Source organism: Ceratosolen solmsi, unplaced genomic scaffold (assembly GCF_000503995.2).
Source record: "Ceratosolen solmsi marchali unplaced genomic scaffold, CerSol_1.0 scaffold10, whole genome shotgun sequence".
Classification (NCBI taxonomy): domain Eukaryota; kingdom Metazoa; phylum Arthropoda; class Insecta; order Hymenoptera; family Agaonidae; genus Ceratosolen; species Ceratosolen solmsi.
In genome coordinates, this window is record NW_011948412.1 from 2,276,227 (window position 1) to 2,302,923 (window position 26,697).

Consider the following 26,697-nt stretch of genomic DNA (forward strand, 5'->3'; position numbering starts at 1 on the left):
GTGGGGGATGTTGAGGGGATGGTGGGGGGTTGATTTCAGGAGTTTATTCGCAAATTCTCCGAGCGCCTAGTGTGCGCGCGGTCGCCGCGTTGGCCGTTTCGCAACGTGTTTGCGTGAGTGCGCGCGCATGTGACGTAGCAGTGTTATCGTCGTTACTGTCTTCGGTGCCCCAGTCTGTCCTAGTTCCCGGTATTGTAAATGTTTTTGAGAATCTGCCTGATTGTAGTTAACGACGGAGCATTAAATCGTGTTGGTACTTGAAATTAATTGGCCGTTGTCCACTATTTATTATATTAATCTGAATTTTAAATTCAGAGATTTAAAAGCTGGATTTTTTCTCTTGACTTTTCGAGAATAACAAAATTTCGAGGTATAAACAGATTTATTTGCGCTCACTGGATATACTTTTCATTTCGAATCCTTTGCTTGTTTACGAATAGTCAGATGTTCGCGATAAAAAGATCTTGATTTATGTAATCTTCAGATTTCATTGATTTTTATGAAAATGTGTCATGTTTCAGATGTACACATAACGCAGAAATAATATGCCGGAAGACCCATTTAAATCAAATAAAGCCCATTACATTTTTAATTATACCACTTGCATTAATAATTTTTTTCATAACTTAATATTAGTTCAAAGATATCAAGGTTTCAATTATAATTTGTAAGTATACATGAGATTAGTATTCTTGAGTATTTAATCCTTATATATAAATCACTTACATTTTATAATGATTCTTTATAACATTTAAATATCAAACAAAATAAATATTTATTATATTTTGTCTTATAAAACTTAATTTTTAGAATAACGTTGTCTTTAATAAACTTTACAATAAATATTTTTTATCGTTATATTAAGACATACATGTATTTTTGATATAACAGATTTCAATAGACCAGAAAAATTAAATTATTATTTTTAAAAAATAGTCTATAAAATATTTATTTGTTTAAATAATTACAAATTTCGTAAATAATTGTAGTTTTAACGAAAAGATAATTTTTATTAGAAATCAAATATATTAAAAAATAAATTTATTTTTAAATGGTTCAAAATAATAAATAAAGTTTATCAAACATCTTTATATAAATTCAAATGATTATTAATTTTTTCTTAATATTATTTGTTCATTTTGATTCAGAATTAATTAATAATAATAGTTAATATTTTTTCTATTATTTTTATAAAAATAATTATTTATAAAAACATAATTTTAATTTTAATATATTTTAGTTTTTATTATTTATTAAAAAATATATCGAATAATACTCGAATTACAGAAAAATTATAATTTTCATATTAATTTGAAATATGAAATTTTTTTATATGAACATTTTTATTCCTAATTTAGTTTTAATAAATTGGTATAGAAAAATATTTCTAATTATTGTAATATTTCTATATTCAAAATCTTTAAAGTCACTTTATTTATATTAATGATCATTTTTAACTATAAAACATTACATATTTAATTTGTATTTATTTCATTTTTGATATGTGCTTTTTCCACATAGCTTAAAGAATCATAAAATTACTATATTTTAGATACAATGTTAACTTTAATAGAATATTTATAAATAGTTTTGTATCATGTTTTATGTAAAAGTTAGAGGGAAACTTGGATAATCATATTTTAAATGGAAAATGAAGATGAAGATTACAATTTGTCAATGTGAGAATTTTAAGGATTCATTGAATGTGGCTGGAGGTAATATTTATTCTATATAATTACTTTTTATGTGAATATATTATTTAGATAAAATATATGGTTTAATAATATTATGATGGTGATGACATTTATATGAGAAAAACCATTAATTTTGTTAAGATGAATTGAATGAAATGGTTACTATAATATAATATTTATAAATAATTAATTTGTTAATAATAATCCATATAATAATAATCTATATATATATATATATATAATAATTCGAAGAATATAAATATATATTAATATGTTTAAATTAATATATTTAAAACACCTAGTACAAAATTACTGTTATTACTAAATATTTTACAATGATACGCGAACATTAATATTGTATTATATTTTGATTATTAACCATAAAAACTATTGCTGTGACTACGAATACATTCTTTTATCTATTACCCAACATTAAAAATTCTTCAATTTTTAATCTTTATCCTATTTATTTTATATTATTTCGACTTTATTTGAATTAGTATTTTTTATTTCTGATTAATATAATTGATGAATTTAATATTTATTAAAATAATGATGTACACTGTACATACTTCGAATATAATTCGAATTAATTTATGGACATATATTTTTACCAATTTGTTGTTGAACATTTTTCATTATTAGGGTTTTTCTTTAATCATGTGATAAGTAATTTGTGTTGTGCAGGCTGTAGTGACTAAACTCACAAATTCATTCTGGAAGTAAATGAAAAATGTTAATATTGAAAATCTTTTCATTTACTATTTCATCAAACTTACAAGATTGACGGAAGAATCATTTCTATTATTATCTCTTAATAATAACTACAAAATATGTGAGATTTACAAGTATTGTTTGCTGCAAGGCTTTTAATTTTAGCCGGATATGATATTAGATTGATCAGTTTCAGTCTTCTTGTATAGAAAAACTGCTGTCTAATAGAAATGGAATATTTGTAACCTTTGTCTGTTATATATATTTTAAGATAGCTTATGCATTACTAGTAAATTATTATTAAATTTAGAGTTTTAAAATAAAGACGGAGAAAAAAATGAAAATCTCTAGAAATTGTGCCAAATTTTCACTTTAAGACAAAACATTTTCCTTTATTCTTCAGTTTATCGAATTGAAAGATATTATAAAGTTATATATATTTACGATTTTTTACGTATGCGAAGGTGAACTTTTACTTCTACACTATGTGTTTCCTTACATGAATGCATATTCATGTATGTGGGCACGTGATTTGGCAATTTGGGATTAAAGGTCATTCGTATAAGTACAATTAAGTTTTTAAGGATAAAAATACATATAGATTTGAAAAATAATATGTTACTGATACGACCTGAAATGTATAATGTTAAATCAATAATAATAATGGGCGGATAATTAAAAAACAACATAGTCAATTTATGGTGATATTATCAGATTACTGATTATTTTATTCCTTAAATTTTAATTTTCATATTTGAAAATAAAATAAATACGCAGTCAATTAATGTTATAAATAGTTAATAAAAGGATTAATGAAAGATAAAGAAATAGATTGATAAAAGCTGCTATAATACGAGATAATAAGTGATTTAAATTAGAGTATTTAGTTAGATATTGTAATTGTGTAATGTTCGGTAATAAAAAAATATACAGCGACATTTTTTTTTGTGTTGAAGTGAAAGTACCTCGAAAAAAACAGAAATGTTTTTAATTCATTTAATAGGTTTTGCTTTTAATTTAAGCCAACCAGTAGATTTTAAACCTAAAAATATGTAATGTTGAATGTGGAAAAAATTGTATCTTTATAGCAATTTTTAATATAAGCATTCTGATATAGATTCTATAATGAAAACTATTTGAAATTAACATTTTTTTTTAATTATGATGTTAAACAAAATATTATAATTGCTTCTATTTTCAAACTGATTTATAGTTGCTCTACTTACTATTCAAACAAATTATTAAAAACCAACTTCAAACTAAAAAATTATTTAATAGTTTTGGATATAATTTTTTTTTTTAAATATTAAATATTGTTTTTTTTTAAATAATCTCGTAGTGTTATAAATATATGTAATTTGTTCGAATAATCCCCTAAAAATTATTTGCAACCATAATTATAAAATAAAAATAAATTATGGTATATTAAATCAACAATATTTTAAAATTAGTTCTTGGGATTGTAGAATATTCAAAACATATTAGATTAGTTCAATTAGGAGATCAGTCACACAAAGAACAATCTGAAATAAATTAAACTTTTCGCAGAATAGTTTCACCTTGGTAAGTAGGGACAAACGTACAAATTGAGTTGCAATCATTTAGTATTTAGTATGTAAGAAGTATTTAGCTTTATCAAATAAATCATTATACGAAAGTAATTTAAGTTTTCACTGTAGGGTAATTAATTACATATAATTTTCAATTCAGTAATAATTCTTATTAGGATTTTACAGTGATATTTTTTTTAACTTTTCTTTTTTCTACAATTTTTCTTAAAAAATTGTAATATATAATTCTTTATATAATTTTTAAAGAAATTTAGATATTGAATAGAATTGAATAAAGCTGCAATTCGTTAAATATCTAGTAGCTAATTATATAAATAATTTTATTTTATTTAAATTATACGTAGCCAATTAGTGAAATATTTAAAAATTGTATTCGAAATATTATTTTATTTACAATTTTATTATTTTTGAAAAATACTTATCTTTCTTACAATCTATTCATCTAATTAATTAACATTATCACATTAATTTCAAAGCAATAACAAAATATTTAAAATTAGTTGTAGTTGATTTCATATAATATTTTATGTAATATTAAATCTTTGATAAGTATATTAAATAAAATTGTAAAAAGATCAATATTCAATTATTAAAAATTTTATATAATATATAATATATAATATATATATATATATACGCGCGCGCGCGCGCGCGCGCGTGTGTGTGTGTGTGTATGTAATCAAGTATCGAAAAGTTTCTGACTTACTAATATGTCGTTTGTAATTTATTTTGGTCAATATTGAATACCAATTTTATCCTGGCCTGTATTTAGACGGAAAAACCTCTGAAAAATTTAAGGTGAGAGACTTTAAATTTATGCAGGTTGCGTAGACCAAGATATTTTCGTTTGATGAAATAGCGAGTTCTGCTAAGGTGCGCACTCAGAAGTAAACTATGATGTCAAGATCGTCTGAGCCCTTAAACATTTCTTTAGTAATTGCTTCGATTACAATAAGCAGATTCACATGTTTAAAAATCGAATGATTTATTAAATTACGTGAAATCGATAAACTGCTAATAATACTATTCTTCGAGCAAATTAATTTTGTGCCTTGATGCACATTGGGAAATATATTATTGAATGAAAACATTTTCTTTTCTGTAAATGAGATTGTTTAATTGTAAGTTTTATGCCATTTTTTCTTAGCATTTTTTTTCCCTCAATTTTCATTTATCTAATCTACCGACATATTTTACAATGTTAAAATATGATTTCGTGCTGCAATGTATAAGATAAGGAATAAAGTTACGGCTATTTTAATATTTTTCATAATACTTAATATGTAAGAAGTCCTTGAAATTAAGAATATTTGAAGACTAAAAAAGATTAAAAATATATCGAAGTCTTGTTTTACGTTGTGAAAATATTCTAAACAGTTTTATAATATCAATTTTATATACAATCCCTATTACTATAATGATAAATTAGAATTTTATGAAAAAAAAAAAAATTTAATTTGTTAATAAATTATTACAAAACCTAATATATAATTATATTTAACTTTATACACAATTCAATATTTCAGCCTAAAAGTTAGTTTATTTATAACTACAAGTTCTAAGTAAGTGTACTTGTAATATTCTCATTCTATATTTTTATAAGTAAAGAAGATTCTGAATTTTAAACCGATAAATTTTTGCAATTACATGTAAGATGAATAATGTTTCAGATATTTTTTTCAAATTAAAGATTTTATATTTATGGAAAAGTTGTATATTAATGATTTTTTTAATTATAATAAATGTTTAAATAGTAATTGTAAAATATTGAGTATTTACTACAACATATATTTTTGAATTCGATTATTCAGTTACTTAAACTTTAAATATTGAGTTGTTATTAATTTCCTACATATCAGTAAAATTAAATGAAATTTAAAATGCAAAAAGTATTTTACATTTTTTCAATGAATGTTATATTTATTATTTTCATAATGAATGTCATTTATTAAATGTGTTAAGTAAAATATTCTTTACATGTTCAATTTTATATATTATAACTTGTGTCATTAAATAAATATGGCAGATATTTTATGTAAAATATTCATTTTATTCGACAATTTGACAAATAGAATGTTTTTATAGTTTAATACAAAATCTTCAAAATTTTGAATCTTTCTGAATATTAAAAACGTCGGTTTTTCATCCTGTGAAAAATAAGAAAAATCTATAATATCTAGTAATTAATTAATTTCAGTATAGCACGACTAAGAATAGAGCCAAATTAATTAAAAACAAAACATTTAAAAACCTAAAATTTATTTAAAAACAAAAATTCATTTAATAGCAAACAAAATTTATTGAATATTTTTATTAATATTTAAAAAGTACTCAATTTTATAGAGTTTAAATTAGTCTTGAATTTATCGGAAATGTGTTGAGTGAAATTCTATTAATTTTATATATTCCGTACATTGATCATTGATCGACCATTCCTAATTACTGAAAAAGTGGGTTAGGACGAGGAAAGGACATAGAGTAATAAAAATGAGGAACAAGTTAAAGGTAAAGCTATAAAAGTTTAAACGACTGTGTCAAAAACCTTACATATGTATGTGGAAATTCGAAATATTTGCGTATTTTTCTAAGTCGTTATTTTTCATTTACAGATACCCATCCGATATATAAAACACCACAAAATATTAACAGATATTACCTCTTATTAAAGAAGATAATTTCTCAGTAAGTAAAAATAAATAACGGTTTATGTGCTTGTTTTTTACCCAGTACTTCATCAGAAGTTCATTTAATGTAAAAGCTCTTTATATATGTCGGAGTATCTCTGACATTTACATCTTTTATTAAAAATAGAGGCGGCTATGCGCAAAAAGTTGTTTTCATTCCGGAACTCGACTATGGATGGGGTGTGCGACGATAAATTTGAAGTCTGAAACAGCAGCAGCTAACCGTAGCTATTAATCCGATATCCAGCGAATTTGTTCTCGGTTGAGAACAAGAAGCATACTCTATTATCCTTCTCAGGATAATTTTCTTCATAATCTTGTGTAGCGAAGATATTTTTAGAAAAAAATCTTTTTACTCTAATTTTATATTTGAAGAAAGTTATCCTATTAGATAAAATACTCTATTAGCCAGTATATTTGTAGACATGTTTTTTTGTAATAATATATTCTAATAATATAATTATTTTCTATTGAGACATTTGTTATAACTATACAATTATCCAATGTATCATATTACATATATATATATATATATATATATATATATATATATATATGAAAATAAAAGGAGAAAGCATTATAATCATTTATCAAAACACAATAAAATAAAGAAACAAAAAGCTTTATAAATTTTAAAATTTTCAATTGATTCTATTACGAATTATTTATATTACACTTTAATACTTGAAATTTAAAATAAAAGAAACATTAAGTAAAAAAATTGTGAGTTTGAGTAAGAGAATTACAAAAAATATATGATGACCGGAATATAGACTTATTTATTCGTAATCGAATCTTTATTGGTACAAAATGAACTACATATATTTTAACATATATATTGTAGTTGTCTAATTATATCAATCAATATATACGCTATAATATATATATATATATATATAAGCATAAAAGGTATTATTATTGTGCTGAACGTAAGAATAATATCAAAATATATGAAAATAAGAATCATACAATTTAGTTTTTCAGAGAAGATTTCTTTCATTCTCCAAGTTTTCATCTTGAAAAATGAAAATTATGAAGGTTAATACTTGATAAAGGATATAGAAGTAATGTTAAATTGATAAAAAATTTAAAGAAATAATTTATGAATAAGTTCATTTGAGAAATAACTACATTTATTAATTTCTCAAATTATATTGTTTATTATAAATAATAAAATTTATTTTAAAATTCGATAATTGCTTCTGCTGTATTGCACTGTACATTTGTTATTTAATCCTTTTATTATTAATATTTAAATACAGTGAAAACCATAATTTCATTTTTTTAGAGTAATCTAAGATTTATAAATTTGATCATGTTATCTTTTATTTAATTTACTAATCCTCAGTATATAAAGATGTTTTCATTAAAGCGGTTTTTTTTAAGAGAATATATTGTCTGTAGAATAATAAAATTAGTATTTTAACAATAACGGTATAAAATATCTTTTCGCGTTTTAATTTATCAATAAATTTAAGTTATTTAATTTATTTATTTTTATATACTTTTTTACTATTTAATATTTCCATAAACTTTTTATATTTTAATAAATAAAATTATATCGTGTTTTATAAAAGTGTTAATAACATTTAATCTTATAGATAAAATTGGAACACAAAAGTTGTATTGGTTTTGGGAATAAATGTGGTGTTTTTCTTTCAATTTAGTAAACAATATTTCATGCATTAAATGAAAATAAATGAAAAATTGGTATTTATTATTTTTACTAATTTATGGATTTCATGTATACGTTATAACATTTTTTCGTTAATGTTGTAAACACTAAGACAATACATGTATAATATATTTTTCATAAGTTTGACGACATACTGAGTCCCTATAATTTAATGAGTCTATTATTTCTGAGGGAAGTCATCTAATCATAAAAGTAATTTTCTCGAATAAAATTTATTTCAGAATACAATTTAATTTTATATTTATTATATTATGCGTAATATTTTTTTTATGATGTATATTATTTTATCACTAATATGTAAATTAATAAATATTCATATTTTAGCAATATTTTTATTATTAGTCTAATTATGAAGAAATCTAATTTATATATAATAATAATAAATTAATTAATTTATAGTTCGTATTAAATAAATAAAAAAAGATGCTATAAAAATTGTTTACAGGAATAATATTTTTTTATATAATATATATACCATAGTATATATCTAATTTTTAAATTTTTTCTTATTACATATATATAATATATGTGCTGTAGTATATATATATATATATATATATTTAATTTAAAAGAATTTAATAGTTACAAAAATTCAAGTACTAAACGATATAATTAACCGATAAATAACAAATAATAAGTTTACAAATTTTTCATAAAAATTTTATTAAACATGATAAAAATTTAACATTTTTTCTTTCAAAAACGAATTGGAATTAGTAAATATTATTTCGTAATTTATATATTTCGAATCAAGAGATATATAAATTATAAATGAATATAAATATCTTAACAAAAAGTACGAGATGAATAATATAAAATAAAAATTTGAAAATATTATATATGTGTGTATGAATAATAATTATAAATAATAAATTGTTAATAAATAATTAGTAGTACTTATACTTTTATAGTTAATTGAAGTTCTGAAAATAGACTTATAGGTTTAATAATAAAAATCTATTTCATAATATTTTGATATATTTATTGATCTATTGTAACTAATAAATGGATTTAGCACAAAAAATAATAAAAGAAAAAAATAGAAAAAGACAAATACAAAAACCAGCAACTAAGTTATTGCAAGTGTGAAGTAGGGAAAAAATTGTAAAATCTTCTACGTTTATACGTAAATAAGGGAAAGTTGTATGAACTCCATGAGTATGCGAATTGCAAATACTAATGAATGAGAACGAGAAAGGGAAAATATAAGGCTGAAGTGTAATTTACTTTGGGTTATATCAATGGAATTTATCAGGAGAGGTCAAGGAACAATAGTTAACTAAAGATTGGTGCGTGTAAGTATGAGTTTCCCGTATTATCATAATAAAGTTAATTATAGTTTCAGCAACTGCTGAATTAATTTGAGTTGTGGTGGAGCGCGATGCAAATCAACACTCACCGAAGATATCTTAATTACAATTGTAATTAAATGGAAGTTATAAATTCGTATGAGAAAATATCTTTTAGATTTAATTTATAGTAAGTAAGAGGTTGTTTGAAGTTTTAAAATCTTTTCCTTTTCAATAATTATTAATTAGATTTTCCATTTTTTTTTTATGTATAATACATTTCATAAAATATGCAGAAGAATTTAATTTAATATTACATATTCAGATACTTTGTTATGCTATTCTGTTACTGTTAAAAAATAATTCGATTAATTTAATATATTTAGATAAAATTATAAAACATAAATTGTTTATAAAAAATAAAAACTTTATTCATTAAGTATATCTAAACTAAGAGAAGTATTTGAACTATTGAAAAACATTATATTATAATTAAAGATCTTTATTAATAGTAAATGGAACGCTTAACGATTGAACTTAGAGTAAAAATGGAATAATCTAATAGCATCAACTTAGCAATAGGAAATTAGTATACAAAGAAACGGCGAGAAATTCTGTATGCAGAGCTTAAAAAATTGTTGAAAAGCATAAAAATCAATCCCTATAGAGTTCATAGTAAAAAATCGGAGCTCCATATGTAAGAGTATCAGCCAAGAAGAGTACAAACTCAATTTTCTATCGTAATCCAATGAAAAGTTAGCTTAAAGAATTTCTGAAAACTTTGAACAATGCTGTACAATATAAAGTTACAGATATGGTAATAATTAAATAAACCTAATTATTAACAGCGCTTCGTAAATGTAGCTTTGTCAAGCGACAGAAGTTCAGAATTACATAAAGAATGTTTCTTACGCTGTATATCTTCAATGCACAATAGTATTAATGTACATTGGAAATTCTTAAGTCTGAACTTTGATCGTATGTATATAATTGAAGTTTCCTTTACATACAATTATAATGTATGTGGGATAACAGAATGTTGTGTATGTGTGTGAAAGAGAAGCGTTAGGAATAGATACAAAGAGCGCTCTAGTTTTGATCAGGTTGATTTTGATAGAGAAGGAGAAGGAAGTGTCAGTGCATTGGTCCGAACAAATGACACGTAAACTTCTGGTCCATTAAGCCATCAAGTTTAATTAAGAATAACGACGACTAAACGCGCCGAGAAATCGGTTCAAGCACACTGAAAGAGAATAGAAGTTTATGAGAGCGAAAGGACGGGGCAGAGCTAATTGGAAGCAGAAAAAATGACAAATTTAGTTTAGGTTTAGACTTTGAAAGGAAGGGAAGCGAAGATAAATTCAAGAGCAAGACTATTCTATTTAATTGTTTTATCGTAGATCTGCTTTTTTATCTTAGACGATCAGTGGAATTTATGAAAAGCGAGAATTATGTTTAATTGAATCATTTGAAAAGTATATCTCTATATAAATAGATTCGATATGTCTTATGGCAATATATTTATTTTTCGATATGTAGAATATTAAACTTTTCGACTTAGTAATGTTCGCTTAGGGAAATGTATACATAGCCATTAGTATTTGATAAATTGGGTACAACGGTTTGTAGATCGGCAATCGAATATATTATGAAATCAGTCATTAGAGGGTGGTGTTGGAATTTATTTTTTTTTAATATTTATTTAAAATATTTATTTTTGATTAATATATTTTCATACAATTTAAAATATTTATTTTTCATAAATATATTTTCATTCAATTTAAAATATTTGTTATTTTGTTTATTAAATATTTCGAAAAATATATTTAATTCATATAGTAAAAATATTCATTATTGACGTGCTGTTGAATATGACAATGAATACATTAAAACATTTCAATTAAAAATATGTAAATTTGGAATCTATATTAAAGTTTAATTAAAAAATGTATTATTCAGTAAATTTATGCATGATATAAAAATTAAAACTAGGAACCAAGAGTTAAAAATTAATAAATCAATTTCACAAAAAAAATAAGTAAGTGTAATGATTGGATAATCTACATGTTTTGACGTAACAATAAACTGAAAGATAAATTAAGATGTTGTTCTAATTAAATTTATTTTTAAGTTCGATTGAATTTTTTTTTATTATTATTAATTTTTAATATAATTAATTATTTTAATTTTTATAAGACTTTTGGACTAAAGAAATGATAATATTTATTTCTCATAAATGTTGTTTAAATTATTGGAGTATAAATTTATTAAAATTTCAATTAAGTTATCATTTTAATATCTTTATAAATTTATTAATTCATATTATTTAGTATTCTGTTGTAATTAATATTATAATTATATTTTAATTTTTTTTTTAATACGTACTAAAAACATTAATGTGTATATATTTCATACATATATAAATATTCCTTTTAAATATAAGTCCCATTTATTATTATTTAAAAAAAAATAAATATACTAATAAATCAGAAATTTTCATTCCAAATAAGACATTGAAATAGAAATTGAATTTAGCTTTAAAATATACTAATAATGAACAAAATCAAAGATGATTATTAATGGATTTTCAGCAACATTTTAAATTGTAAATGCTTTAAAATTTTCATGGGGTTTCAAAGTTGAATATAATATTAAAATGTTAGTAAATTTAAATTTATATTATGTTCTACATTTCATGTAATTGATATTTGATATACATTAAGTTTTGATTCATAATAACCAACATATAATTAATGATAAATTTCATGTTTGACGGAGAATCATTAGGCATTTAGTGCTTGTCTATGTGCTTTTCTTGATAAATTCATCGTATTGCTAATTACAAGTTATCCATATTTCCTTTATGTATGTAATAGTTTCTAATCTTATTCATATAATACAATTACATTATGAAAAAATTTTAAGTTGTAGGAATGAAATTACAATTACAAGTAATAAAATAATTAGTAAATATTAATTAAAAATATTAAAGATCATGTAATTAATCTAAATTTAGTATATGATATATTAAGTTATAATTTTGTAAATCATTACATTTATAGGATGGAAAATGAACGCTTTTTATTAAATGGAGTATTGGCTTAAATAATTAAATTTAAATTTAATTTTGAACTATTTAATACCGTTAAAAGTTCATTTAAACCCTTAAATATGAGATAATATATTTTTTCGCTGTGATGTTTATCCGAATTAAATGGGGGATGATATATATCAAATATCTACATTAATCTAGTTTATAGTTATTACAAAATGTAGATTTTAATGGAATTTATACATACGTTAGCGTAATTTTATAAAACGCAAATGAATCTTGATTAATCCTGAGCCTGTGAATGTACAGACATTTATGTAAAACTTTTGCGTAGATTATAACATATGATAAACTGAATTTCATTTACGATTACATTAATACGATAATTACTTCATATTATTTGGATTTATTTAATCCCCTTTTTATCATTTGTAAGGCTCAATTTCTACTGATTTATTATAAATATATTGATTAAAATGATTTGTGTGAGAGAGCTGCTGATCATCACTTTTAAAGTGGACAGAAATGTAGAATTTAATTAGGCCTAATTAAATAAAATATGTGGATCTAAATGTAAAATACTAATTGTATACATAATATTACATAAGATGAACTTTTATGGAATATAGGTATGATATTAAAGTCTGAAACATTATTTTGTCCACATAATAAGATGCACCTAACAATTAGTATAGAGTATTAATAACACTGACAAATGTTTCTCATATAAGTTACTTTACCCATCAATTTCATATTATTACTTAGTCTTAAGTTTTAAATATTTAAAGATATTATAGAACATAAATAAGTAATGATAAATTTCATTTTGAAATATATAAAAAAATTTACTTGGCCTACAATTTATTAATTTAATAATATTTGTAATATATGTAGTAAGATAATATACTTTATATTCTTTGAAGTTTCTTATTATACTAAAAACTGAACGTAATAACATATAATTTCAATAATTATTCTTCCATCTTATATAGTAAAATTTAATCAGCCAAATGTTTTTAAACATTAATAAAGAGTAAAATAAATTTTGGATGTACATTAATTTTAATTATAAAGTAAATTGAAATAGAATAAAAGACATATTGATAATAAATATACAACGGAACTTTTAAAATGATTTGGATATTCGAAGGATATATTATTTATTAGAGTAAGTTATTAAACTTTTTTTTTTAATCAAGTTAGATATATTAGTATTTCTAAATTTTTCAAAAACGAATGAATGTAATATATTGGAGTTATAAATATTGCCTATGGAAATTTATTTTATAATAATCGATATATAAATGTAACAATCATTATTAAATTAAAAAGCTTTGTATAGATTTTTGAATTTGTCTAATCTTCGAAATTTAAAAATATTATGTTCATTATTTATAATCAAATACATTTTATGAAATTCAAAGATAACAAAGATTATTTCTATTCTTATGATGACAATAAAGTATTATGTAGAAGAATTTCAATCATAAAAATATAAATTAAATTTAATAAGGTTTTGATGTTATTATTAAAGCCTAATATAAGTAATTAATTTTCCCATAATTTCCGACTACTCTGCTCTATCTCCCTCTAAATTTAACCTCTATTTCCGTCTATTTTTAAACATAATTATATCCGTAAATGGTAATCAAGTATAAATTTATGTCGATTTCATGCATTAAAAAAATTGGTTTAATATCTACATATTTTAATCGTCAGAGAATAGTACATGAAATTACTTTCCATATTAGTAGATTATTGGATTTAAGATAACTTCTTATATTATAATGACTACCATGGGATGTGTGTATTCTCTTCGTTCTTTAACATTTTATTTTTATTTATTCCTTGCTCTGTACTTATGTTATGTTATCTTATGTTATATAATCTCATATGTTATGAATATATAAGCCAAGAATATAATATTGGATTTTTGCTGCTATTTGTAAAATACTGATAACAACACGTTTTTAAAATAGTTATTTTTAAAGTACATTGATCCTATATATAAATTATTGAAAGCAATGATTAAGAATTAAATATTTATATTTTAAAAATAAAAATTTATAAATTCTATATATACTATAAAGAATAATTTTTATTTCAATTTTTACAACTTTGACATGTTATGAATTTATTGAACATTTTTTTAAATTAAACATTAAATTAATTTAAATATATTTTATAATTTTAGGTATACTAATTTGAAATCGAAAGTTTTTAAAATTGTTTTCACAATAATAAGTATGTCAAGTATCTAATTAGTATTTACAGTTATCTTGAGTAAAATCTAGTATTTAGTATTTTTATAAATTCCGTTTTTCGTCTAATAGATAATCAAGAATGGTGAACAATAAAAATAATTCTCAATTATTTGAAATTATAAGTGTTAGACTATTCAAAGTACACGTTATCTATTTATAATAGAAATTAATCCAACTATGAATCACCGAAAAATTACACTGAAGACGATAAAATTGAAATAATAGTTGGAAATAGCGAAGGCAAGTGCGAACGAAACTCGTAAATAAAATTATTCTAACTGGCTGATTATTTTCACTATCACTTCTTATTTCCTCAAATTCACCTCATATAACGAATCACGGCTATACAAAGATTTCTGGTAAATATTTTATTTGTGCTTATTAATTGGTTTCTTCCCTCCGTGAAAGAAAATATGCAAACATAGTTAGATCTTCAACGTAATAGAGTATGTAATACTTTGAATCATATTTACTGAGCTTGTTATTTTAGTAATGACAATTTATATTTAATTAATTGTATCAATTTATTACGCAATGAACGATGCTATAGTCGATAATATAGCTTGATGCGAATAAAAAAAAATAGTTAACGTGTTAATAATACATAGAAAAGATGTACTGGAAATGGATAATAATTAAATCGATTAAAATTAGATTCATTTTTTATACGTGTATTTGAATAGAATTAATTTTTGACACAAAGTTAATAAAAATTATAATTAAAAAAATGTGATTATTTAAATTTGATTTAATGTAATTAGTAATGTTGTTTAATGTATTTTATTCTATTTTAGAAAAAAAAGATAAAAGAAAATTATTAAGTACATCGTAAATTTATCTAAGTCATCTAACTTTCATAACATTATATATATATATATATATAATATTAGTTATATAATTAATATCGCATACATTTTATCATAAGATATTCATGTAAATATACACATAGGTTGTACAAATATTATACAAAAGGATTCATGGAATAAATCTACAGCCAAACAAGTTCTTACATATAATATTAACTAATAAGCTATATTTTCTAGTTACATTTATAAAATTCAAAAAACGATTGTAGCAATATGTCACTGCTTTGTACGTTTTTATATTTTTGTATCCGGAGATACTTTTGTTTATTAGAACTATATAATTGACATATATAAAATATATAAAATAGTAAAACACATTACTGTAATATATTTGAATATATTAATACTTCGAAAATATATAAATATAGTTAAAATCTTAAAAACGTATCGACACACTTAAAGTAATTACTTTTTCAATGTTTTTCCTGATAATTTCGACTTTGCTTTTTTATTATATATAGAATATTTATTTACAGTATTTATTTATAATTACTAATTTTATTAAAATACATTAATTTTTTATTCTAATACTACGGTGTTTATATATTACAAGTCTTTTTTTTTTGTTCTCTATAATCACATACCCAATTTTCAATCTGAATTGAAAAATGGTTAATAGTATACAAGCTTTCTTTAACTCATATATTTTAAACATTTTTGATAAATTATATTATATTTGATTTTTTCTTTATAATTTTTAAAAATATTTTTAAATATAAATCGATTATAAAATAAAATATTAACTTTTATATCATATTTTAGCTATAATTTTGAAAAATTAAATTAATGTTTAATTCTTCCTTTATTTTATATTTAAACTGTCTTCGATAGGCATTGTTGATGGATTGATAAATTTTATAGACGTATCGTATTTATATTTAATAAATTTAATTGTTTATTATATTAGATTTAATTATTAATATTAAAATAACTTTTGCAATAAATAAATCACATATTTGTATAATTTACTTAATTTATGAACTTCTTTTAAGCAGTAAAATATATTTTTTAATAAAATGCTGTTTCAACCAGAAATGTTAAAGTTTATGAAAAATTAATATAATTTAATTATTGAAGAATTATAATAAAAAATAAATATAGGCATTTATTTACTATACACATTAACTAAACATTTTATGGATTTTTAACATTTATTTATTTTCATTAATCAAAAATTTATCATATGATTATATTTTATAATTATTCAGTTGGAAATAATTTATGGTAATGTATAAATATTTATTTATTTATAATAATTTATAATATTTATAATATATATATATATATATATATATATATATATATATATATATAATTTATTATTTTTAGAAAATATTCTATATATATATTTAAAGAATTAATAAATTTCATAAGTATATTATTAATAAATTACAATTTTCTTCAATTTTCTCTTCTTAAAACTAGTCTTTCTGTCTGCCTAAATCGAATTACTACTACTTAGTATCATCTGTATTATTCCTATTCATACGTTGGAATTTTGTTGTTATAATTTTTATATAAAATTAATTTATTTGTTTATTATATTTAAGTCATTATATTTAAGCTATACAATTTCTGAATTGAACAAAAGTGAATATATTTTATAAATATAACTTATTATTTTCAATTTTGAAATTGACTAAGAAAGCTAACGGGTAGTAATTTCATATGTTTATATTTCTTATATTATACATACATCAATATTCTGTGAAGCACTAGACTGATGTATTTTATTTATACCGAGCTGAGGTTTTATAAGGTTTACAATTTGGTTGGACTGAAAAATGAGGCTAAGAAAATTCGGAAAACCTATGAGTACAATTAAAAAAAAGGTAGTACTTGACGGTGAGTGTGTTTACCTTATGCAAATTTTCATTTGCATATATATGTTGGAAATTAATTGCAAAAGCGAAATTAGGCGTAAATATGTGCATAATGCATGAGACTTTCCTGGAAGGTAGATGGGGTGGGTATGCACTTTCCGCTTACGATATGAACCCTTGTATTTCTGCTATTTCATTTTAATACGGTTTATTTATTTATTGCATTTGCAATATATATATATATATATATATATATATATATATATATATTTAATGAAGGTGTTGACTTTTTGAGGAGTTCTCAGATTTTGTTGTCTCTCGCACGGCTTGTTTTTTTTCTTCTATTTTTCACATTGTTCTAATATTTTTATAAATGCTTAATCATACATGGGTAATTTAAAATACAAAACTTTTAACGATTACTTAATTTAGTATTTTTCAATTAAAGTAATTTACGAGATTTAATTTATTTGTTATTCTATTTCGACAGAATTGGATTCAAGTTTAATTTTTGCCATTAATATGAGATTGTATATTGATTTAGAAGAAAATCACGCAAATTAATTTGAATTATTTATTATAATACAAATTACTCTTATAAACTTTTATAATAACTAGATGTAATAATGAAAAAGGTAAACATTGTAATATAAAATTCAATAATAAAATAAAATTACAAAAATACAAAATAATTTATTTGCTATTAAAACAATAGGATTTTAATACGTCAGCTGGCACAAGATTAATTTTGTCTATTTCATTAAAATATTTGAAATAAGATAGTTGAATATTTTATTAAATTGATAATTTTATTATAATATATCAATAACTACTATATTAATAGTTAAATAGAAATAATGCATAGCTTTGCAACATCTTTTATTTTTTTATTTTAAACCCATTAAAATAATGATTTCTAATATTTTAAATATAATATAATAAATTTAATTAAAATCTGTACAAATATTTTATATTCAAATAGAAAAAGAATAATTTCTGTAAAGAATTAGAAGAAAAGGCTTCAAGAATTAAATTGACTCAAATTACAATGCTCATTATTTACTTGTAAATACATCAAATAATTAATTTACAATTTACTGAACTCTTTTCAATATTGCACTGGCTTATCATTGGAAAGAATATAGATAAAGAGGGAAATAAGAAATGAAACACGATATAAACCGAAGTCATTTCGTTTAGTTACATGTAACGTGTAACATTTTTCAGAAATAATGATATGTATTTATACATAGATATATATTATTAATTTCATATTTTTTATCGTTTCTTTCGATACCTATGCTGTGTTACTCAAAACTTTTCATTCTTTGTAAGAAGCTTTGATTAGAATTATTTAAAATTTGCGCTTTAGTTATATCAGTAATTTGGATTACTTTCTTTAACTAAATGAATTTTACATGACTTTTCAGTTCCTAATGTGAGTAATTAATAATTAATGCATAGATTAAAAATGTTATTTTATCGCTTTTAATTTTTTTTAATTCTAATTAAACATGTGAAATTAAATATTAGTACTATTATATAAGGTTGTATTATTAATTTTATTTGAATACATTTTAAAACTAAATTAATAAATTGCTTTCAAATTATAATAAGTTAATACCAAATATATTATTATATGTATTACGTATATGTACTATAGTATATTAATATATATATAGTATGGTATATATAGCGTACTTGTTTAAATTTGTCATAATCATCACATTGCCACTTATGGATTAAAATTTGATTATAAACTGATTTGTATAGATTTTTCAGTTTTAATATGTAGTCTGTAGATAATTGTAATATGTTATCCACAAAATTTAAAACATTTAATCAATAATATATTGTTTATATAATTTAGTATTCTGAAATTCCTCTATTATTTTTGAATATTTTTTTTTAATATTTTCATTCTTATTACTTATTACTTGATTATATTGAAATAAATATACTTTTACTATATTTTATGTTCATTATTTCATTATTTCATTCATTTTCCAAAATTTGAATTAAAATTTTGAAATTTTTTCAGTATGTCGTACTTTTTGTAATGTATAAAACAAATAATTATTTATTCTTAATAAAATTTATTAAAATTTATGAAAGTTTAATATTTTTTTATTATATTTTAAAAATTTTTATTTATTATATGTTTATATATACATGTATGTGTATATGTGTATGTGTGTGTGTGTAATACGATTAGTAATTTTTAAATATAAAAGCTTACTGAAATATTACTTTATAAAAATGAGAATATTAAATTCAATTTCAATATATCTATTAATTTTGTAACTGAAATGATTTATTATTTCCCAATACTTTCTACATCAAATTTTGATATCTTTTTGTTATTTCATAATTTTTATTTGGAATAGTATATTATATATTAATTATGATGAAAACTAAATGAAATAAATAATTGCTTAATTGAAATAATATGTCCAGTAATACACAAACAAATTAATTTTGTTTGAAATGATAAATCTTTATAATTATATACTGTTTTGTTTTGTAAAATTTTGATTTTGCATATATTTAATTGAAATTACTGAACGAAAATTCTAGACAGAAAAGTAGAAAGTTAGAAGTTCTATTTAGAAAACACAGGAATTAATCTTAGATAATTATTAAAACCTGGTAATGAAAACAAAAATGAGTTATTCTGTTATTTCTTTAGTATTAGTAGTATTATGTTAAGCAACTTTCATATTTGATTTTTCTCTTAGCAGTTTCTTATTTATATATTTTATTATATTATTTTATAAGTATGTGTTAAAATCTTTGTTAAAATAAAAGTTGATTTTAAATATAAATCAATAGTATTGATACATAAAAATTGTAAATCGAATAACTGTTATAATAAATTAAAATTGTATTGTCGTATTTCATATAGATTAATACATAAGAAAGTTTTTACGTTCAAATGATATCTATTAGGTAAATTTATTTTCTGTAAAATAATGTGCATTTTTTAAAACAGTTATGTTAAATTAAAAAAATCTTTTAATGTGAAAGTTTGATGAAAAAAAAAATAGTTAATATTCAAGATTGTCATTTTATTTGATTAGTACAAAAAATTTATTTTAAAAACTCATATGTTTGAATTAGAATGACGTATGAAAATATTAAATATATGATGATTTCAACAAATATCATAGGCAATAGTTAGAGATTAAAATATTATTTTTATTGAATAATTTAAAAATCGTTTAAAATATATTTCAATATTTAACATAATTCTAGAGTTGAATTTTTTAAAAATAAATATTTTATCGTTAATTACACTTTAACGTTTTCTCATTCAATAACTAATTTTGTATTATACCTTAATGTAATATTTATGAAAATGAAATGAAGGGTTTACGAAATTATAATGAAATTTAGGTTATATTTAATTAAATTCAATCTCAGATCTTCAATATTTGATTTCATATAAAAAGATATAATTATTAATTTGGCCTTTTCGAAATTATAATGAATTTTACGATATATTTAATTAAAATCAACGTTAGATCATCAATAAGAATTTGGTTTTATATAAAAAGATATAATTATTAATTTCTTTCATGATATCCTATGCTTTCATGCTAATGACGCATAGGAAAATTTTATTAATTAAGAAGGGAACAAATAGAAAATGGTAGATGAAAAGTGAAGTAAAGAATTTCAGAAATATGTTGGTCTATAGGGTTTCAAACGATAAAGGAAAGATATAAAGGAAAAAAAATTAGACTAAGGACATAGTGAGAACGTATTTTACACTGTTAGTAATAGAAATGTTGGGCTTGTAGATTTCTAGTATAATTTCAACACCCGCAGTAGATTAAGTTTATGGCATCGGAACACGTTAAGCTCTTCTGATTACTTCTGTTTCACTTGCACCGATACTACTCTATTGAAAGTTTAATAAAGGACGTAATTTAGACATATATGTGCTCGTCCATATAGGAGCAATCTCAAAGAATACCAAAATATATACGCTAATAAGCTGTAATTGCATATTACAGCTCAGTAGAGGCTGCGGATGTTTTATTATAGTATTGATTAATCCGTGAATATTAAGTTCACGTATTTAGTTATGATTAGTAACACGTATATTGGAGGTTAATAGTTTACATTCGCCGTTAAAAGTATTTGAATAGATTTTCATTTACAAATATATACATTTATAGCTTAAAATCTTGTAATTATAGTATTTTTGATATAGCAGATACTATGACATTTCGAAAAATAATATATTTCTAATCAAACTTATTAATGATCTGAATAATTTATTGCTATTTATATACAAATGATTAATATTTGTGGTTGTATTTTAATCTACCACTGGTACTAATCTACTAATATTTCTAATCACGCCAATGGTCGAGTAGTCTTTACATCACAATTTCTATGTAAAATCAGATATTTCTACAATACAGACGAATGTATAATTTATTTATAGTGATGAGTTCAAAATTTATATTCTTAGAAAAATATCATTAGAATTTCATAAATTAATATGAAAAATGCTCAAACTATGAAAGAATTATAATACCGAATTCTTTAGGATTTATGCAAATCACACAATTATCACCTTATATTAAATATTATTAAAATGTCATGGTATTACTGATGTAGAATTATCAAATTCCAAGACGATATTATTAAACAGTTATTCTTAATCTAAGTTTATACCAAATTAATAGGAAATTGTATAGAAATAAAAATTTGAATTATAAAGATTTTGAATAATTTGTAGATTCGAACAAGAATATAGAAATACTTTGAATGAAAATTTTGAGTACAATTACTCGATCAAAGTTGTAAATTTTGAATATATATATTCAAAGAATTTGATAAATTGAAAAAATTGTACTTATAATATAATGCTACTTAGTTTATATATTATTTATATATTATTATAATAAAATATTTTGAAGTATTTCATAAAATAATATAGCTTAATTTATTTTTATTTCATAATAGAAAGGAAGGAAACACAAACTATCAGAGAAATAAAATATTACGCTTGTGTCCCCCCCCACCACTGGCAAACGTCATCGCTCTTTTGAATACCTTTCTTTTTTGTTACCAACCACTCACATCCCCATTTTTTTTTTAACACATAACGCATAGTCCGTTATACCATAAAATTTATATTGGATGCAGGAGTTCGAACGAAATATTTACATTCTCCTAAATAAATTATACATTTTTGACAAGTTCCTATAATTAATTTATTATAGTATATACTCATTATATATATTAATTTATATATTATATATTATATTACATACTTATAATTTATCCTCCTTTTTTTTTTCTTTTTCTCATGTTTCCCTTTCTGCTTTTTGATTTTTTGTCCACCAGTTCTTGCGTATATACTATTTTATATTTTTCTCTCTTCATTATGATTTTAAAAGCAAAAATATAAAGTACGATGTTAAACAATACTAATTTAATTGAAACGACGATAAGAATAAAAATAATTGCACTAAATTAAGTATGATAAATAATACAATTAGTATTGTAATAAAGATAATATATTATTGTTTAATTTTTCGCATATAATGTAAACAATATAAGATAATTAATTATTGATCTGAATTTATTTATGCCTCTAATTATATCGACATGTTTGTCGTATTTGATATATTTCTTAGTACACACTAATTAAACTTCTTATTTGTAATATTTATTTGTATTATTGTAACTTATTTGTATTATAACAATAATTTATATTTTTTATATATAATTATTTTATTGTTAATTGTTTATTATATATAACATTTAATTTTTTAACCTCATTATGTGGAGGAGAAAATATAATTTATATCAATCGTTTTTGGTGGTACTATTTTTCTATAAGAAGTTTATTGTAAGCTTTTTATACAGATAATTAACAATATTTTCAGGCAATAAATATTGTATGATTATATAAAATTTTTAACTGCGTCTTACAAATATTTTAAAGTTAATGTGCAAGTTAGTGCCATGAGTTACATCCATTTTCCAAATGTAAACTATTTTCTAAAATATACAGTCTTAATCCAATGTTCAATCATATCTGAATGAGGAAAAATTTGAATCTGTCCCATAAAATCTATTAGGATATCTAGATTGAGTGGAGTTTCTAATAATAAAATGTACCTGTGAGAGATGTTGTACTTTGGAGAACAACATAAGTTTTCTTTTGTTAATAGTATTTTTTCAATATTGTTATACATATAACTTTCTACAGTGATTCTTAAATTACGTTTATAGTTTCAATTTGTTAGTATTTTTAATCTTGTTGTCCCTAAAATATCAAGAGAATTTTATTTGGAATTTTAGTTTTCATCTTAAACATAGAGTTACGTAAATTACATAACCGTACTATGAGTCGTAATAATCATAATTATAGTCCATAAGATTGCGAGACATTCAAAATGAGTTACATTGTACAGTTGTTTTGTTGCATCAAATATCAATCTCCACTATTCTTTTTTCATTTGAAATTATCTATCTAAAAACAACTGTAATACTCGTTTACACTAATCTATGTAACTAATTTATTCTGAAACATTGGTACATAGACATAGCGAATCAATAAGCGAGTCGATGCTTTAAAAGGCTTCTTACTCTTTATCAAGTCATTGATATTAGTTCTTTTTCATGAGTTATTAAGGTAGAAATTTTACTTAACAATAGCGAATTTTTAAAGATTTATCAGTTATATTTTTTGAGATAGAAACTACATTTATTATAACTCATTAATACTTTAAAATACTCATCTTATTTAGAACAGTAGTTTCATTTTGAACTTTCTCAAATATTTCATTGATGTAATAATATATGCTTAGTTTAATTATTATTATTTAAATTGTTTTTGCTTAGGCTCCATAAAATGATTATCTGCATATTACTGAGTTTAAATATTGCACATATCCATATATTGAATCTATGTCAATGGAATTACTATATTAAACATACATACTTATCAGGTATATACATATGAATTTAATATATAAATTTTATAATTTTGATAGATAAATCTTATATATGGGCAACATTACTTTTAAATTTAAATAATTCGTAAATCTCTATTACAGATATTTTTCTAGGAGAAGATAGTCATATAAGTATAAAAAATCCTAATTGTAATAGAAAGAATATTTGAAAAAAAATACTTAGGTTTAATTAACAAATGCTTATATGATTTAATAAGTATATTTTATTGGGGGAATACCGCAATTTGCATATTATTTAAAAAAATTGAATTATGTCAATCTGATCTTTAGGCAACATCTAGTTTTATTTGTAGTAATATAAATTTGTCACTATTAAAAGAGCGTTAAAAAATTTTAAAGTTATTTAGTTATTTTTGGGAAAATGTCATTAGTGATAAAAAATTTGAACGTAATGTAGCATGAAATAATTATCTAATAATGGGTAGTCAACGTATTTTATAATAATTTGTTATTTATAATTTGTTATTTTATATATCTATTTAATTAAGCTTTTTCTACTTTTGTTGTATTGTGAAGCTATAACTGACTATTGTAAATGGTAGCTTAGTTTGAAAACATTAATATTGCCAGTTTAAAATGACATAAATAAAGAAAGTAGTAAAAAAATATATTATCCAGAATTTGTTCTTTTTTTGATCACATATTTTTCTTTTTACAACTAAATTTTTAAAATATGCTTACACGCTTCCCTATATATTCAAATTCATATATGTATGAATCAAAATAGATTTCTTGAATAGTGCCTCCAACGCATATTCCTTAAATACAGAGAATTAGGGATACAAATTTTACATAATTGTATTTTCAGAACTTAATGATTGGACTATCTATTTTATAAAACTAGCACACATACTTTCTTTTGTGCATTACAAATTATTTTGATTATACTCTATCAAACCTAGAAATTTTTCCTGGGGGGCGCCTGTGTGACGGCACTGATAAGGAGGCAGCGTGGATCTGCCGTTGCCGCTAGCGAGATGTACGCTGTAGTGGTCTAATGGAGGGAGGATTCCGTGTCACGTCACTGCTTGGCGGGTGGAAGTATTCCACGTACCGTATACGACGTATAAGTGTTGCTGCTTACTTAGTTGGTGGGAGCCGTGTATTAGAGATCCGTTAGAACGTGTGTAATAGCGTAGGTCACGTGTGTTGAGGGCGATCTCTGGTCTTCTTCTTTTCTGATCTGATCTTATTCGTCTCTTCGTCGGCCCTTGTTAGTCGGAATTCTAATGTAATATTCGACTATTTTGAGTAGTGAAGTTTCCCGATTTCGTAGAATTGTGTTTATGACTCGGCGCGCAAATGTTTCTACCTAAGCACAGGTGTATTCACCTCTCCCACTTTGTTTACCGCGTAAAATTGCTGTAATCCATAACAACTTGTCTATATTAATAAGAAATTTCATATCTTTAAATTTATTACATAATGACAAATACAGGATTAAAGAAATCCAGTAAAAATATATAACTTTCTGAGAAATATGTTTGTGTATTAGAAATGTTTTAAATTTTTATTATTTTTTGTTAATTATATGCCATTATAAAATACCTAGCTTAATATATTATTTGTTAATCAATTTCATTGAAACTTCTATGAATCCAATTTGATTATACGAAGTCTAAACTCCCTTCATTTACTATATTTATACAATATAATAATTTTGCTTCAATAATGATTTATTTATTTATATTGTATTTATTACTATATAAGATATAAATAATAATCACATTAATGAAAAACATTTAGATTTGTCTCTAATTATAATACTTACTGCATTTCATATTATTTATAAACAATTAAAATGATTTTACTAGAAATACTTACTAAAACATCTACTAGAATATCATTTATATTTATACATCGTATGATTTGAAAGTGGTAAGGATAAGTTAAATATACGACAGATAATAAAAATTCACGGTATTATAAAGTTATATATACATTTCATAATTGAAGACAATACAAGTTTTCCTCGAGATTTTCATTGTAAAGAATACTACTATTTCCTGTCTGACTATAAAAAAAACGTGAAATATATTT

General features: G+C 21.9%; 1 protein-coding gene across 1 annotated transcript in view; it reads left to right on the forward strand.

The window, feature by feature from the left end:
• The first annotated feature begins 647 nt into the window (after positions 1-647).
• Positions 648-26,697, forward strand: part of LOC105364182 (5-hydroxytryptamine receptor 7) — a 95,805-nt gene continuing 69,755 nt past the window's right edge. The window contains exons 1-2 of the mRNA XM_011502061.1: positions 648-667; positions 1,614-1,715. Of these exons, the coding sequence (XP_011500363.1) occupies positions 1,704-1,715 (12 nt within the window). The 5' untranslated portion in view covers positions 648-667; positions 1,614-1,703. The remainder of the gene's footprint in view (positions 668-1,613; positions 1,716-26,697) is intronic.